Source organism: Geotrypetes seraphini, chromosome 2 (assembly GCF_902459505.1).
Source record: "Geotrypetes seraphini chromosome 2, aGeoSer1.1, whole genome shotgun sequence".
NCBI classification, from domain to species: domain Eukaryota; kingdom Metazoa; phylum Chordata; class Amphibia; order Gymnophiona; family Dermophiidae; genus Geotrypetes; species Geotrypetes seraphini.
Genome location: NC_047085.1, coordinates 64464133 through 64482132, shown reverse-complemented (window position 1 = coordinate 64482132; position 18000 = coordinate 64464133). Strand labels below are relative to the sequence as shown.

Below are 18000 nucleotides of genomic sequence, written 5' to 3'. Positions count from 1 at the left end.
TCCCTCAACAAAGAATCTCTAATGCAAGCAAATCTTTCACTCCATGCTTACCTTCCTAGGAGTGAAAACCTGGAATGACCTCACTGAAACGACCAGAACAGAACCCAACAACACCGCATTCCGGAAAAAAATGAAAACCAATCTCTTTGACACTTGAACTTCTCAGATCTCCCACTTTTCAAATATTTCCCCTTTTTCTCCTCCCCTTTCCTCTCTATTCTTCTCTCTTCTCTTTGTAAGTCGCCTTGAGTCTGCCTAGGTATTTGCAATGCAGAAATAGAAGATTAGATTAGATTAGGTGTTGATGCCCCTGTACAGGTCATTAGAGAGGCCCAACCTGGAGAACTGTGTTCAGTTTTGGAGGCTGTATCAGGCTAAGGATGTAAAAAGACTTGAAGCGGTCCACAGAAAACCAACGAAATTGGTATGGGGCTTGCGCCAAAAGATGTACAAGCGACTGGAAAACCTGAATATGTATACAAGCAGTCCCTGGCTTATGAACGTCTGACAAACAAGGATCCTACTTCTTCCTTTGGGACCCAACCTGAGGGCACTCAGTTTATATATTAGACGCCTGTGTGGAACACTGTCAAAGACTTTGCTAAAATCTAAATACACCACATTTAGCGTACTCCTCTATCGAATTCTGTGGTCCCCCAGTTAAAGAAATTGAGTAGATTTCTCTGACAAGATCTACTTCTAGTGAATCCATGCTGCCTTTAGTCCTGTAATCAACAGGATTCCAGAAACTTCACCATTCCCTGTTTTAAAAGTAGTTCCATTAATTAGCTCACCATAGAAGTCAGACTTACTGGCCTGTAATTCTATACTTCTTCCTTACTTCCACTTTTGTGGAGAGAGACCACATCCACCCCTCTCCAGTCCTGACTCTAGAAACTCACTGAAAAGGTCAGTCAGCAGAGTGATTGTTCTTGGCTTGCGATCAGTCTGTTCTAACAATGATAATGGAGCTCTGTTTTATACTTCTTTTCTTATTTTTTTATTAGTATTGTACACCGCTTTGACCTGAATTTTCAGAAAAGGTGGTAAAGCAAGCTCAAATAAAAAACATTCAAAGGCACTGAAACATAGTAGCTCTTTAAGAAATCAGAATACAACAATTTTCACAGCATGTACCATCCCCTCAATTGGTTATAAAGCCTAATAACAGTTCTAGGAATGGCAAAAGGAGATTAGGTATTTACCCTGGTAAGCTCTTTTCCAGTAGATAGGTGAGACATTCTAGGCACTAGGGTTATTTTCCTTTAGCCGCATGGCTGCAGAAGGAATCCACTCCGGATTTTTCACTCTGCCTCTGGACTACTTCACTGAACATTTTAGCACCCTCTACAGTTAGTACCCAAGCACAGAGAGCCACCCAATCCACGTGAAGTAGAGGCACCTTTAGGAACATGCTTAAACAAATTGTTCTGCTCAAACATAACTAAACAGTACCATTAACTGCCAACAAAGGCTTAAAAGAAGCTCAGAACTACTCCTCAATAAATTAATATAAATACAAATTCTTCCCAGCCCTCAAGGGCCAATAGGCATCCAAGAATCAGCTTGGAGATGCATAAATAGACTGAAAACTGAAAGCAGGTGCAGGAAAGACAGGGCAGGAGTCTAGAATGACTCACCACTAATCTCTAACTATGAATGTTCCATTCAATTTGTAGAATCTTTCTAATTCATTGTAATTCATTCTAATTCATAGAATCTTTCTAATTCATTGCAAACCGCATAGAACTTCACGGTCCTGCGATATAAACTGTTATTATTGTTATTATTACCTATCTACAGGAAAAAAAGCTTACCAGGGTAATCTTCTTTTCCAGTGCAATAGATGAGACATTCTAGACTACATGTGTCAAACACAAGGCCTGCCTGGCCATTTTATGTGGCCCTTGGTGACTGTATGCCTGACGATACACTCTCCAGGTCCCTCCTTGAGTCCTGACTCCCCCCACCTACCACTTCTCTGCCACTGAAATTTAACATCTTTAGGCAGCTAAAATGAAGTCAACCTCCCGTCGTCAGCCTGCCCTGAAAGTGTTCTTTCTGCAGCATCCTGCTTACGCAAGAATAGGAAGTGCTGCAGAAAGAACACCTCCGGGGCAGGCCAATGGTGGGAAGCTGGCTTCGCGTCAGTTTCATGAAGATTTTAAATTTCAGCGGCAGAGAAGTGGTAGGTGGGGGGAGTCAGGACTCAAGGAGGGACCTGGAGAGTGTATCGTCAGGCATACAGTCACCATGGGCCACATAAAATGGCCAGGCAGGCCTTGTGTTTGACACATGTGGTCTAGAATGTCTCACCTATTGCACTGGAAAAGACTGTCGTACCGTATGATCCAGCTGAGAGGGGAGGGCTGGGGTTGGGAATGAGGGAAAGACATGCTGCATGGGCTATAGGGGGGTTGGGAAAGCAAGGAGGACAGATGCTGCATGGACTGGGAGGGGGTTGGGAAGGACAGAGACTGCATGGGCTGGTGGTTAGGAAGGGAGGGAAAGAGAGATGCTGCCTATGAGTGATGAAAGAGAAGAAAATTCTTGGACATAGGTGTGTGGCGTGGGAGGGAAAGAGAGATGGTATACATGGGGAAGAGGGATACTTGTTGGGCATGGTAGTGGTGGAGAGGAGGGAGGGAGAAATATTACACTGGGAGGGAGGAGAGATGACTCAAATAAGAGAGACATGTCAGATTCCGGAGAAGGGTGATGGAAGGATGGAGGGAGAGATACCAGACACCGGAATGGAAGGGAACGATGGAGGGAGAGAGATGCCAGACCACGGCATGGAAGGGAAGGAGAACAGGAGAGAGATGCCAGAGTGCACAAAGGAGAGGAGAGAGATGCCAGACCGCACAAAGGAAAGGAGAGAAGAGAGATGTCAGACCAGTGATCCTCTGCAGGCTGTTTTGAAGGTGAGATCGGGAAGCCAGGATAAGGTGAACAATAAGATGGCAGGAGGGAAGGAACAGGGAATTTTCTCACGGGTCAAATTTAATTACCTTGTGGGCCAAATTTGTCCAACGGGGCTGAGTTTGACACCCCTGCTCAAGGGTCTTCTGCAATCATGTCAAGGCTAGTCGAATAGCCCAGAACTCCAAACGTTTGATGGACCACTTCCGCTGAGAGAGCATCTAACAACCCTGAACAGGACGATTGCACTGTGCTCCCCAGCCCTGAAGGCTGGCATCTGTCATCATCATGAACCAGGAGGAAATTCATAGTGGTATGCCCTTGCGAAGTGAATTCAGGAGAAGCTACCAGTCCATGCATGTTCAGGCTTCCAGAGTCCAAGGCAGACATGCTTGCAAGGCATCCCTGTGTGGAGTCCAGCGAGAGAGTAATGCATGCTGAAGAGAACATATGTGCGCCCTCACACAAGGGATGACATCCAGCATTGCCACCATGGATCCCAAAACCTGAAGATAATCCCATACCAAAGGAGCCGGCAGCTGAAGCAGGGCAGAAATCTGGGTACACAGCATCTGTCTGTGGGTCTCCGAAAGACTGTCACTGTCTGTCGTCATGTCGAAGAGAACACCCAGATATTTCAGTGATTGAGTGGGTATCAGATGACTCTTCCTGAAGTTGACAATCCAGCCCAAATCCTCCAGCACCAGGAGCACACATTCCACCATGCAGCGCCCCTCTTCTAAAGAGGGCACTCTGATCAACCAGTTGTCCAAGTAAGGGTGAACCTGGAGAACATCTTTCTAAGGTAAGCCTGGTGAGAGTCTGGGGTGCTGTGGCCAGCACAAAGGGCAGGGCCAAGAACTTGTAATGCTATTCCAGAACATGAAACCGCAAAATCTTTTGGTGGGCTGAAAAAATGGGAATATGCAAATACACTTCCGTGAAATCCAGAAAGGCCAGAATGCACGTTCTCCATTCGAAATCATGGAATTTTGAGAGTCGCATTCACATGCAAAAGATCAAGGAATGGCCTCCAATCTTCTGAGCCTTTCTTTGTCACGATAAAATATATGGAATATCTGCCTAAGCCCAAGAGCTTGGACGGCACCGTCTCTATGGCTTAAATACACAGCAAACTCTGAACGGTGGCTTTCACCCGGAATGCCTTGTCCATGCGACCAGATGGAGAGGTCATGAACCAATCCGTCAGAGGTCAAGCAATATTAATAGATGTCCCATTTTGATGAAAAAAATTAATAGTCACGTTATACATGCACCAAGTCTGGTGTGAAATAAAAGATTTCCTTTGTGGTACACAGGTGTTTTGCACTATCTTTGATCTTTATTGCAGTTCTTTCCAGCTTCCCATACCTCGCTTTCACTCGGTCAAGGTCTGTGTGGCTTAAGGTATTGGTCCCTGGACACGTCCAATCACTATGCACTGCGGCGCATTCGTCTGCCTGGCATTATTGAGCATTTCTGGCCGTAGGTGCAGATCAGGAGGAGGAAGGCTAGGTGTGTCGGTAGCTAGTGTAGCTGCGTCAGCAACCCTGGGAATATCTCTGCAATCGCAAATGGTCTGGAACGCTGGGAGCCATGAAAATTAGAATTACCAGCAACCATGGCAGGTCTATTTTATTTATTTATATATTTATTTAGTCATTTATTTAGCCCATCCTCCCAAAGGAGCCCATAACGGGTTATAAGAGTACATTCATAGTATGGGTAGAACAAACTTTGTTTAGAAATACATACTTTACAGCATTTACAGTATAGACAAAGGGAGTTTAGATTACAGCATTTACAGTGTAGACATAACATACAGACTTAAAAATACAAACTTAGAGGACATAGGGTGGATTAAATTGCAGCATTTTCAGTGTAGATATAACATGGAGGAAAAATAGCTTTTCTTAGCAGGTAGGAGCATCTTTATTGTTGGAGAATGTGGTGGTAATTCTGGTTTTATTTGCGGTTTTAGTGAGATTCCATTTGGTGCAATTAGGTGGTGTCTTTGAGATCATCCATCAGGGGTGTAGATTCAGGTTGTTAAGGAGTAGGGGTTTGTAAAGGTCGGCTATCAGGCAGAGCTTTGGGTGATGGTGCATCACCAAATCCATGAGGTCATCCAGGCCTTTGCCAAAAAATAACTGCCCCTTAAAAGGCAATCTAGTCAGAGTAGACTTAGAGGTGGAATCACCAGCCCATTGATGAACCCATAACATCCAGAGGGCAGAGATGGAGTACACTGACACTTTAGCCAGAACTCTCAGGACATCATACAAAGCATCCGACATATAATCTGTCCTGGCCATCAGAAGATGAGTAGGAGGGTCCACTGCCTCAATCTCCAGGGTGCATAAGCTAGAGAAACAGGCACATGCTACGAATGACGTCACTTAAGAAGCTTTAATACCAGCCTCAAATTTTCCAAATGATCACGTCCACCCTGTAGTCTTGCATATCCTTCAACACTACACCACCCTCATTGGGTAGAGAGGTGCGCTTAATCACTTGCACAACCATGGAATCCACTCGGGGCTGTGCAATAAGCTGCTGATATTCCTGTGCCACAGGATTCAAGTGGGACATAGCTCTAGCAATTTTTAGAGGACCTTCTGGAGAGTCAAATTGCTCTGAAACCAGAAATTTCATGTAAGGGTGCCAAAGAAAGGTAGCTGACTGTGAGTGCACACAACAAAGCAAAGAAGAAAAGGTGGAAGGAGATGGATGAGGAACCAAGTTCAACTCCTGCAATGGCTCAGAGATGAGATCTGACAGCACCACAAATTTAAATAAGTGCAAAACACATAATCCTCCTCAGAATCTACGGTTCCTGAACGATCCGCCAATCCAGAAAAGAACCCCTGGTCTCCCATGTCGGGTGCAAACAAGGGATCAGTAAGGGAGACATTAGCATCCAGGTCCCCCAGATCACAATTAGGCAACTGAAGAACCGCATCAGATGGAGGTGATGGTGTGCCCAAAGGCACCACGCCACTAAGAGACACTGCGGTGGGGGATTAAGAACTTTCAGGTAGAGAACATTTGGTCTGAAACACTGACCACAAAACTTTCATAAATTTGGAGAAAGTGTCCAGCTCCTGAGGCATAAAGTAACTCTTAGATGACTTAAACTTGTGTTTCTTGGGCTGCGGAAGATCTGTAGCCTGGCTGACAGGCGGATCAGCAGTGCCAAGTCCCGAAAACAGCAACGGCCGCCAGGCTGGCTGACTTTCTGCGAGCTTGTTGCAGCAGAGGAGAAATTAATTTGGGCACCACTGTCAGCCCGGCTGCACCACGCAGCATGTAGTGCAATTTTGCGCAATTCTGGCATGAATTTCATGCCCAAAGATTTCATTCCAGCAGTTTTCCAGGACAAAAACAAAGTATTGAGAGCTGAAGAAAAAAGATTGCATTATTTTTTTTTTTTACCTTTTCCAAACTCTAAAATTGGCAATTTTAGGATTTTTGAGGAGGGGGGAACAAGGGGGAAAACTCAGAAACCACCAAAACCCACATTTTAAACTTCACCCGATGTCTCAAACAGGCTGTCAACCTGGTTTACTCACTGTGACCTCAAATCAGACAGAAGTGCTACACTCCTGCTTCCAGCTCTCTTACAGTAGCCAGATGATTCAAATCACTGCCACAAAGCTGGGAATGCTTCACTAATTTGATCTTCGGGCTGCCAGCCAGACTACCTTGTCTGACTATACCGCCACCCCTGCAGACCACCGAATGCACACCTGGACTTGCAGAAGTGCAAGGATGCAGCCGCTCCCCTGTGAAACACAGCTGAGCCTCCTAAGGGCACCCAACAGTCTGAGCTTGATCCCTGCTTAACAGGAAGCGAGACCACTTCAGGGACAGCCCTGAACTTTAGAGAAAACTAAGCAGGTTGGCCAACAGGTTACCCAGTCGGATCAGCCTGGAAGCTTGGTCTTTGTCACAAGGCGTATGGGGTCAGACTTACAGATCACAATATGTATACTTTGGTGGAAAGGCAAGAGAGGAGATATATAAAAGAGATGTTTAAATATCTATGTGGCACAAATGTGCATGAGTCAAGTCTCTTTCATTTCAAAGGAAGCTCTGGAATGAGAGGGCATAGGATGAACTTAAGAGGTGACAGACTCAGGAGAAATCTAAGGAAATAATTTTTTACAGAAAGGGTGGCAGATGCATGGAACAGTCTCCCAGAAGAGGTGGTAGAGACAGAGACTGTGTCTGAATTCAAGAAAGCATGGGATAGGCACGTGGGATCTCTTAGAGAGAGGAAAAGATAATGGTTACTGCAGATGGGCAGACTGATTAGGCCATTTGGCCTTTAACTGCCATCATATTTCTCTGTTTCACCTCCGGCGCATAAGAATTCAAATTCACCCCTATCTGGACAACTGGCTTATCAGAGCCCCGCCCTTGTAGGAGTGCAAGATGGTAGTATGTCAAGTTCTAGAATTGCAATATAATAATACACAATACGCTTACACCATGTTGTGTATTATCATCTTGCAATTTTGACTTTTTCACGCTTCTTTATTAGAAGTAAAGTATATTTTCCTCCGTTTTTGTTTTTGACCAAGTTCTAGAATTGTGCCAGCATTTTGCTTGGATTGACAACTTCAGAAAGAGCCATCCTGGACCTGAGCATTCTATTTGGTGCGGCTTGTGAGAGAGTTTCTTCCTGAGTCACGCAAACAGAAGCTTGTGTGGTTTTAATTTAAAAAGTCAACATAAGCAATCAGTTTCAACAAGTGATCCTTCCCTTATCACCCCTGTGCTACTATGCTGCACTTATGGATTTGCATAGCTAAAGCCCTATATCTTAGCATTTCTCTTCTTAACTTACTCAGCTAATCCAGGGTCTTTTCTTATTCCTTAGTCAGCATCAGGGCTGGCCCTGCCACTACAAAGACTACACATCCTTTATGATGGCAGAATTTGGAAGTGGGAGGGCAATGACAGTAGCATGGTGGAGTTCCTAATCTATCAAGTCTCCAGTACCACCCTCCCTACCTCCTCTCAGGCCAGGCCTAAAACTGCTAGTGGACTGAATGCTTCAGAGGGCCTTTACACACAAGCCCATGCTCTAGTGCTGCTCTATTAAACTCCTATTCAACAGGAAGTATGCATCCGAAGGTCAGTGGTGTGGATCAGGGTTTGCTTGAATGTGGACCTGTGCATAAAGGCCACATGTAGGTGTTATCTCCTCCTCTACTGGAAATTGCAAGAGAAATGAAGGCTTGCAGGGGGAATGCTAAACTACACAGGGAAGAGAAGGCATAGAGGGGTGTCACAGGTAAAAGTTAGCTAAGGATTTCTGATACTACTGTTCTCTCTAAGATTTAGGAGACCTTTGACAATGTTTACCCATTTAAATGAGGTCAACACTATCAACAAATGGACACCTAGTACCAGTGATCAGACCAGTAACGTGCTCGACTTCAAGAGTCGATGGGACAAACAGGTGGGAGTACTATGGAGTTATGCTCAATCAATAGATACTCCAGGGAAGAAGGGTCCTTGAGCAGGCAGACTAGTTGGAGGGAGGGTTCTTGAGTGGGCAGACTTTATGGGCCATCGACCTTTTTCTGCCGTCATGTTCTATGTTTCTACTTGGGAAGTAGTTCCTTCAAGCATTCTATCTGGCTAATCCAAAGGTAGGGACACTGGTAATATTTATTAGGATTTATTTACAGCCTTTTGGAAAAAAATTCAACCAAGGAGGTATACAACAAAATCAATCTGAGCATAAGCAACAGTCAACAACAAAAAATGATAGAATATCAATAAGATTCAGGATGGAAAGGGGTATGTAATTGCTATGCAGTCCACAGGACATGGTGGTGAAGATAGCATAGATAGCACAGTTACTTACCATAAAAGGTGTTATTCAGGGACAGCAGGCAGATATTCTCATATATGGGTGACGTCATCCACGGAGCCTCAATGCGGACAGCCTTGCAAACAGACTTGCTTGAAGAACTTTTAGAAAGTTTGCGACTGCCGCACCGCGCATGCGCAAGTGCCTTCCCGCCCTACGTAGGGCACGCGTCTCCTCAGTTCATATAGCTAGCCAAGAAGCCAACCAGGGGAGGTGAGTGGGTTGTAAGAATATCTGCCTGCTATCCCTAGATAACACCTGTTACGGTAAGAAACTGTGCTTTATCCCAGGACAAGCAGGCAGCATATTCTCACTGATGGGTGACCTTCAAGCTAACAACAATGGGATGGTGGGAGTGTTGGCAATTCAGGAGAATAAATTTTGCAATACTGCCTGGCCTAAGTGGCCATCCTGTCTGGAAAAAGAATCCAGACAATAATGAGAGCTGAAAGAATGAACCAAGGACCAAGTGGCAGCTTTGCAGATTTCCTCAATAGGAGTAGATCTAAGGAAAGCTACAGATGCTTTGACTCGACCCTGTAGATACAGTCCAGCCTGAGCATAGCAGAAAGAGATGCAACCAACCAACCAGTTGGAGATGGTGTGCTTAGAAACTGAATGTCCCAACTTGTTAGGATCAAAGGAGACAAAAAGTTGAGGAGAAGATCTCTGTGGCTTAGTCCTTGCAAGTAGAACGCCAAAGCATGCTTACAGTCCAGAGTATGAAGAGCTGTTTCACCAGGATGAGAATGAGGCTTTGGAAAAAACACTGGAAGTACAATAGATTGATTGAGATGAAATTCTGAAACCACTTTAGATAAGAATTTAAGATGAGTACAGAGGACCACCTTGTCATGATGGAATACTGTGAAAGGTGGGTCTGCTACTAAAGCTTGAAGCTCACTGACTCTACAAGCAGACATGAGAGCAATGAGGAAAACCACTTTCCAAGTGAGATATTTGAGATGAGGCCAAGCCATTGGTTCAAAAGGAGACTTCATCAACTGAGCAAGAACCACATTGAGATCCCAAATCACTGGAGACGGTTTGAAAGGTGGCTTGACAATGAAAAGTCCTTTCATAAATCTGGAAACCACAGGATGAGCAGAAAGGGGTTTCCCTTCGATAGGCTGATGGAAAGCAGCAATTGCACTGAGATGGAATCAACTGGATGTTGATTTGAGGCCTGATTAAGATAAATACAACAGGTAATCCAAAACTGAAGACAAGGAGGTAGATTGAGGCTCCTTGTGATGAATGGTGCCCCAAGCAGAAAATCTAGTCTATTTCTGGTGGTAACATTGTCTAGTGATAGGCTTCTTGGAAGCTTCTAAAATGTCCTTGACAGATTGAGAAAACTGTAGAGTGGCAGTTAGATTGAGAGGTACCAAGCTGTCAGGTGTAGAGACTGCACTTTGGGATGAAGCAGAGACAGAAAATCTGGTAGAAGTAGTGGCTCCCTGCTGCTGAGTTGAAGTAGAAGGGAGAACCAAGGTTGTCTGGGCCACCGAGGAACTATCAGAATCATGGTGGCATGTTCTTGTTTGAGTTTGACAAGTGTCTTGAGAATGAGAAGGAATGGAGGAAATGCATACAGAAACTGATTCGTCCATTCTAGAAGAATCGCATCTGCTTCCAGACGGTGAGAAGAGTATATCCTGGCAAAGATGTGACGCAGTTTGTTGTTGTGGGGAGACGCAAAGAGATCTATTTGAGGGGTCCCCTAGTGAGAAAAAATGTGATGGAGTGGCGAAGAATTGAGTGTCCAGAGTTGTAGAAGACAACTCAATTTGTCCACCAGACAGTTTTTCTCTCCTTGAATGTAGAATGCTTTCAACAAGGTGTTGTGACAGATTGCCCAATTCCAAACCTTCTGAGCCTCCTGACACAGGTGAAAAGATCCTGTTCCTCAACTTGATTGTCTGTGCGAATGAGGACTACTTACTTGATCGTGAAGATGATGCTGAAAAGCTTTGAGAGCATTGACGATCGCTCTGAGTTCCAACAGATTTATGTGACACAGACGATCTGTGCTGGACTATTGCCCTTGAGTACGGAGACCATCGAGATGAGCCCCCCAAGCGTAGGTTGAGGAATCTGTCTTAAGGACCTACTGATGAGGGGGCATTTGGAACAGTAAACCTATGTAGAGATTTGAAGAGAGAATTCACCAGTGGAGAGACTGTCTCAATGAAGGAGTCACTGTAGTGTGCTGAGAGTGGGTCAAAAGCCTGTGCCCACTGAGATGCCAGGGTCAACTAATGAATTTTCAGGAGAAGTCTGGCAATAGGAGTCACGTGAACTGTAGAAGCCATGTGACCTAGGAGAACCATCATGTGTCTCGCTAAGAGCGAAGTGAAAGATGATACTTTGTGACAAAGTCGAATAAGAGCATCTTGACATTGTTGAGGAAGGAATGCTCTGAGTTGCATAGTGTCCAGTACAGCTCCAATGAACTGTAGAGTCTCAGAGGGCTGAAGCTGGGATTTTGGAAAGTTGATTTCGAATCCCAAACTTTGGAGGAACCAAGAAGTCCTTTGAGTCACTCCAATAACCCCCTGAGATGTTGAATCTTTGATGATCCAATCGTCCAGGTATGGGAAAACCTGAAGACCATGGTTGCGCAAAGCTGCTGCTACTACTATGAGGCACTTGGTGAACACTCTGGGAGATAAAGCCAGGAAGCAGGGTAGCACTCTGTACTGAAAATGATGATTTCCCACCCGAAATCTGAGGAATTTGCGAGAGGCTGGATGAATGGGAATGTGAGTGAAAGCCTCTTTTAGATCCAGAGAGCATAACCAATCGTTCTGATCTAGGAAATACAAGAATGCTACAAGGATGCTGAAATTTTTCTCTGACAAGAAATTTGTTGAGAGCTCTGAGATCCAAGATAAGTCGGAGATCCCCCGTCTTCTTCGGGACAAAGAAGTAACGGGAGTAAAATTCCATGTTCTGCTGTTTTGGAGGAACTGTCTCGATGGCACGGAGACGAAGCAGAGCTTGAGCTTCCTGAAGAAGGGTGGTCTGCGATGGACTAGAAGAATACACTCTTGGGGGAAGATTTGGTGGCATCTGGATAAAATGAAGAGAGTAACCCTCTCTGAGTAGAGATGACCCAGAGGTCGGATGAGTTCCCTTACCTGGTAAAAATGATGGAGACGACCCCAAATGAGAAGAGGAGAGGACAGAGGCAGAACGATTGAGGTTATGCTCTGTGTTAGATGGTCAAAAAGACTGAGGCTTTAGGTGCAGCAGAAGTCTGAGGTTTTTGCTGCTGTTGTTGTTTCTTAGAAGGCGGCCTTGAATAAGGGGCGGCCTTCTGAGGAAAACGCCTCTGGTAGGATGGAGTCGGCCTATAACCCTTGGCAGTGGAAGACTTTGGCTTTGCCCTGATGTTGGAAGCAAATGACTTCTCGTGGTCTGATAAGCATTTGGTAGCTGCCTCAATAGAGTCATCAAATAACTCATTGCCCTGGCATGGGATGTTATCTAGGCGATCTTGAAGATTCGGGTCCATATCCACAGTGCAGAGCGAAGCAAGACGGCGCACCGCCACCAAGAACACAGTGACTCTAGAGGACATTTCAAATATATTATATGCAGCTTGAACCATATGCATGCGGACTTGACCCAGAATGTTATGCATTTGTTGAAACTCTGGAAGTCAATGTTGAGGAAGATATTTGAAAAAAATCAGACATGGTATTGATCAAATGCTTGACATAAGAGATAAAAACAAAGTTGTAGTTCAAAATTCGGTTTGTCGTCAATGAATTTTGATACAGCCAACGACGAAACTTGTCCATGGTCCTGCCCTCTCTTCCAGGTTGCATAAACTTTGGCAAGATTGGTTCTTTTCAAAGAACACTCCACGAGAAGAGACTGATGGGATAATTGAGACTTCTCAAATCCCTTACAGTGGATCATCCTGTAACGAGATTCCAACTTTGCTGGCACAGTAGGAGCGGAATATGGGGCCTCAAGATTTCTTTTAAAAGTTTGAGAAAGAATGCCATTGATGGGTAATTTGAGGGACTCCCTAGGAGGATGAGGCATACCCAATTCTTCTAAATATTCCTTAGAGTATTTTGAGTCAGATTCTAAAGTGATGTTAAGATCTTTACTCATTTGACAGAGAAACTTGGGAAAGGATACCTGATCTGAAGAGGTACGACCTCGTAAAGGAAAAGGTGACCTAGAGATTGCTCTCATCGCAAAGAACGAGGGTGAAACCTCTCTGAAGTATTGATACCTGAGATCTGAATCCATAGGCAAAGATGACCCACTCATAGAATGTGAAGAGAACCTCACGGGAGAAGAGCTCAACTGACAAGAGTGGTGAGGCTCTGGAACAGATCTCCTTGACAGATTCTCTATGCCTCGATAAACGAGACCTGTCTCGAGAAGAAGACTTGGGTCTCGATGAAGGCCTCGACATATAAAGTGGAGAATTATGCCTCGAATCACGGTCCTGTGATTAAGTCAGATCCAGCCTGGAAGATGAATGTCGAGGAGTCCTCATCCTATGCTTCGAAAAGGGCTGTGCCTTAAGTGAGGAAGGAGGACTGGAAGTCAGAGAATGACGTCGAGATACCAAAAAGAACTCAGCTCCTTCTGTCATGGTATCTGGTGATGCTCTTCCAGTCCGAGTATTGTCCATTTATCCCCATTCTCTGTTTCCTATAATCCAGCCAGTTTTTAATCCATGTATTTCACCCTCAATTCCATGGTTCGCAATTTTCCGAAGTAATCGTTCATGCGGAACCTTGTCAAACGCTTTCTGAAAATACAGATATACAATGTCGGCCGGGTCGCCCTTGTCTATCTGCCTGTTTACTCCCTCGAAGAAGTGCAGCAAGTTTGTCAAACAAGATCTGCCTTTGCTGAAACCGTGCTGTCTGGTCCTCATCAGACCGTGTCCGTCAAGGTGATCAATGATGCGGTCCTTTATCAGCACCTCTACCATCTTTCCTGGTACCGAGGTCAGACTTACCGGTCTGTAGTTTCCCGGATCTCCCCTAAAACCTTTCTTGAAGATCGATGTAACATTCGCCACCTTCCTGTCTTCTGGAATCTTTCCCGATTTGATCGACAGATTGGCTATTAGTTGAAGCAGTTCAGCTATGGTCCCTTTCAGTTCCTTGATGACCCTCGGATGGATGCCATCCTGTCCCAGGGATTTATCGCTCTTAAGCTTATCAATCTGCCTACACACCTCCTCTAGACTGACCGTCAATCCTGTCAGCTTTTCATCTTCGTTTCCAGCATATAGCCTGATGGGTTCCGGTATACTGTGTAAATCTTCTTCGGTAAATACAGACGCAAAAAAATGTGTTCAGTTTGTCGGCGATTGCTTTGTCCTCTTAGCGCTCCCTTTATTCCATGGTCATCCAACGGTCCCACCACTTCCTTCGCAGATCGTTTCCCCTTGATATATTGAAAGAACAACTTTAAGTTTTTCGCCACCTTGGCTATTTTTTCCTCGTAGTGTCTTTTGGCCCCTTTTACCACCCTATGGCACCTGCGTTGATGTTATTTGTGTTTGTTCCAGTTTTTGTCCGGTTTTGACCTTTTCCATTCTTTAAACGAAGATGTCTTATCTCTGATCATTTCCTTCACCTCTACAGTGAGCCACGCCAGTTCTTTGTTTTTTTTCTTCTTTGATCCCTTGTTGATATGCGATATATATAGATTTTGCGCCTCGGTGACCGTGTCCTTGAAAAGGGACCAAGCTTGCTCTAGCGTTTTAACAGTGCTTATCCTCTTCTTAATCTTCTTCCCTACCATGAGTCTCATCCCTTCATAATTCCCTTTTCAGAAGTTCAGTGCCGTGGCTGTCGTTTTGGACCGATGTTTCTCTCCTGCGTCCAGATCAAAACGGATCATATTCAGCTCGAGGCACTCTTAAGGACTCGATTCCTTGCACAGAGTGGGTAGATTCAGCTCAAGGTACTCTTTAAAAGACTCAACTCCTTGTATAGAGTGACTAGGTTGAGTTCGAGGCACTGCCAAGGACTCGACTCCTTGTAATACTGCTGAGTGCTCAGGCTGGACTGCAGGAAGCAGAGTCGAAACAGGAATTAATTGGGCAAGCATATTACCAAACTCCTGATGCAGAAGAGTTGCCAACATATTCTGCAAAACCGGCACCGTAACCACTGAATCTGGTACATTTGGTGTGGCTACAGTCTCCGAGGAAGATGACCTCGAGGAAGAACGCTGATTCGATTTTGAGACACGTTTCCTGGCAGCTTCAACACCACCGGTTCTAAGGGTGGCATATCCGGAGGAGTTGACTTAGCTATCTTACCTGAGGGAGACAGTGAGGATAATGGCTCCTCAGGCGAAGATTTAGCTGATTTCCCCGAAGATGAAGACTTCCCGAACGAGGCAGGTTTGATTACGTTTGAAGTCAAGGCTAAAGGTGTTTGCCCCGTAGAAGACTTCGCTGGAGTGGAGGTCGAGGCTTGAATCGGGGTCAGGGCCTTAGGCAAAGGCCGATCCATGCCACCAAATATTTTTTTCAAGCTGAACGCAATGGCATTTGAGAGTCCGAGGTTGAAGTGTAGCACAGTGGACTCTGGACGATGGTCAGGTCCTAAACACTGAACATACCACTTGTGTGGGTCAGTGAGAGAGATTGCACGTTGACACTGACTACACTTCTTGAAGCCTGTGACCAGTCGGGACATAAAAGGAAACTCCGCCGCAGTTAAATCAAAGCCCACAGGCTGAGGCCGCAGAGTAGGCCCCAATGTGACACAAGGAATAAAAACTAAAAAAACTTCTAAATTTTTTATTTTTAAAAATAAAACGCAAAAAGAAACACAGTGACCCTGTAAAGAAAAATACACGAGCCACGGTGAGAAAAGGCATGAGTAGAACTCTTTACGCAGAGCATCGAAATGAGGACTTCTCGGCTCCGCAGAAAACTTAGAACTGAGGAGATGAGGAAGAGATGCGCGCCCTACACTGGGCTGGAAGGCACTTGCGAAAGCATGGTGCGGCGATCGCAAACTTCCTAAAAGTTCTTCAAGCTAGTCTCCTTGCGAGGCTCTCTGCATCGAGGCTCCGTGGATGAAGTCACCCATATGAGAGAATATGCTGCCTGCTTGTCCTGATAACAGAATATTCTTTTAACAATTTTACTGTTGAGGTGGTATCTGCATACATTGTATGGTAAACTTCTAGCAAACTTGAAAACATGTTCAAAAATATATAACAGTACAAAAGTCATGACATTTTTATAAGCAGCAATTCCTGGTAAATTATTAATATTTTTCTCTAATTTTTATACCTTGCCAACAGGAACATTCTTAACATCTTCTACAAACACAACTTCCCTAAGGGGCCACTGTTCTTCATTCACCTTCTCCTCCTCCTTGGGAGCTGGAGTAGATCGTCGTCGTTCTTGGACAATAAAATAGCCAGTGTCAGAACATTTAACTTATTTATGAATTTATAATGCAAGTAACTAATGAGCAGACTGGATGGACCATTCAGGTCTTTATCTCCTGCCATTTACTATATTTTTATGCAAATACACAGTTCATGCCTGGCAAATATAGTTAGAAACCTTTAACTTTGGTAGATAAAAGACTACAAAATACTTTCAACATTGTTGTAAATGGAACTTAAAATGTTGTTGAGAGAAGGGTAATGAGAAAAATATTTAACAATTATAGCATGGTTTACAAACTAATCAAGCATGGTTTATAAAGATAAAGAGGAAAACTAATTTTATAAAGCAAAGTGTCAACAATGACTTCAAAAAATCACTTCTGAAGGATCAACACAATCTGATTTAAATCCAGTGTGTCACAAAATCATGAAAAAAATATTTTGCCACATTAAGATTTAATACCCACCAGTCATATAAAACTCACTGCCTTTTGACATTTTCTTTATATGACTACCTGTATTCAAAATAAGGTTATATTAAATTTTATGAAGATGTTGTAATAGTAATTCTGTTTAGCTAGCATTATTTAGGATTAATGCTTCTGCTGACAGTGTTGAACTATTTTTGGTTTAAGAAGCAATTCATGGAATTTTTAATTTTGTATCCTATTTATAACAGTGTGAACTTAATTGTCAAATTATTCCCCCTCCCCTTTTTTTTACTAAGCCACAGTATAGGTTTCTACCTTGGCCAGGAGCTCTAAATGCTCTAACGCTGCTCCAACGGGATTATAGAATACCTTTGAGCACTGGAGAAGTGTTGGGGCATTTAGTGCTCTGGGCCGCAATAGAAACCTCTACTGCAGCTTAGTAAAAGGGTCTATATGAAAACATTTTTATAACACTACAAACAAAATCCTTTGTCTTCTGCTATGATCAGATGTGCTTACAAAAGATCCCTCAGAGTCAATCCTTTTTAACAGAATTAAAGTCCATTTTTATAATAAAGGATGAGAGAAACGATTATAGAGTAAAGCAAAAAAGTAACCCCTACAATTTTTTGTTTTCTCAGCAACTGCTTGGAATTTCACTGTGAAATTTTACAGCTTTACTTGTTATTACCAAATAGCACAGTTACTTACCATAACAGGTGTCATCCAGATATAGCAGGCAGATATTCTCACAGGTGGGTGATGTCATCCACAGAGCCCCGCTACAGACAGTAGTAAAGTGTACTGTTACTTTAAGCTTTTAGCAATTTCGAGACTGCCCGCACTGTACATGCGCAAGTGCCTACCCGTCCAATGCCAGCTCGCAAGGTTATCATTTCTATGCCCAAGTGAAGAAGCCAACCAGGGGAGGTAGGCGGGTTGCGAGAATACATGCCTGCTGTCCCAGATAATGCAGTTACGTAACAAAACAGGTGTTATCCAGGGACAGCAAGCAGATATTCTCACATATGTGTGATGTCATCCACAGAGCCCTGGTATAGAGAGCTTTAAAAGTGCATCACCATTTTAAGAACTTGAGAAAGTTCACAAACTACCCGCACTGAACATGTGCAAATGCCTTCCCGCCCAACGCCACTCGCAGCTCCTTAGTTTCTTAAGCAAGATAAGAAGCCAACTAGGGGAGATGGGTGGGTTGTGAGAATATCTGACTGCTGTCCCTGGATACCTGTTACAGTAAGTAACTGTGCTTTATCCCAGAACAAGCAGGCAGCATATTCTCACATGTGGGACTCCCTAGCTTAATAGAATGGAATGGAGGAAGAGTTGGTCATTAGA

General features: G+C 44.1%; 1 protein-coding gene across 8 annotated transcripts in view; it reads right to left on the bottom strand.

Annotated features, from left to right (window-relative positions):
* UBR5 (ubiquitin protein ligase E3 component n-recognin 5) overlaps positions 1–18000 on the bottom strand; it is a 1080924-nt gene that overhangs the window by 583010 nt on the left and 479914 nt on the right. For all 8 annotated transcript variants that reach the window (XM_033933084.1, XM_033933089.1, XM_033933086.1 and 5 more), the window contains one exon: positions 16110–16222. In XM_033933084.1, coding sequence (XP_033788975.1) covers positions 16110–16222 — 113 coding nt within the window. The remainder of the gene's footprint in view (positions 1–16109; positions 16223–18000) is intronic.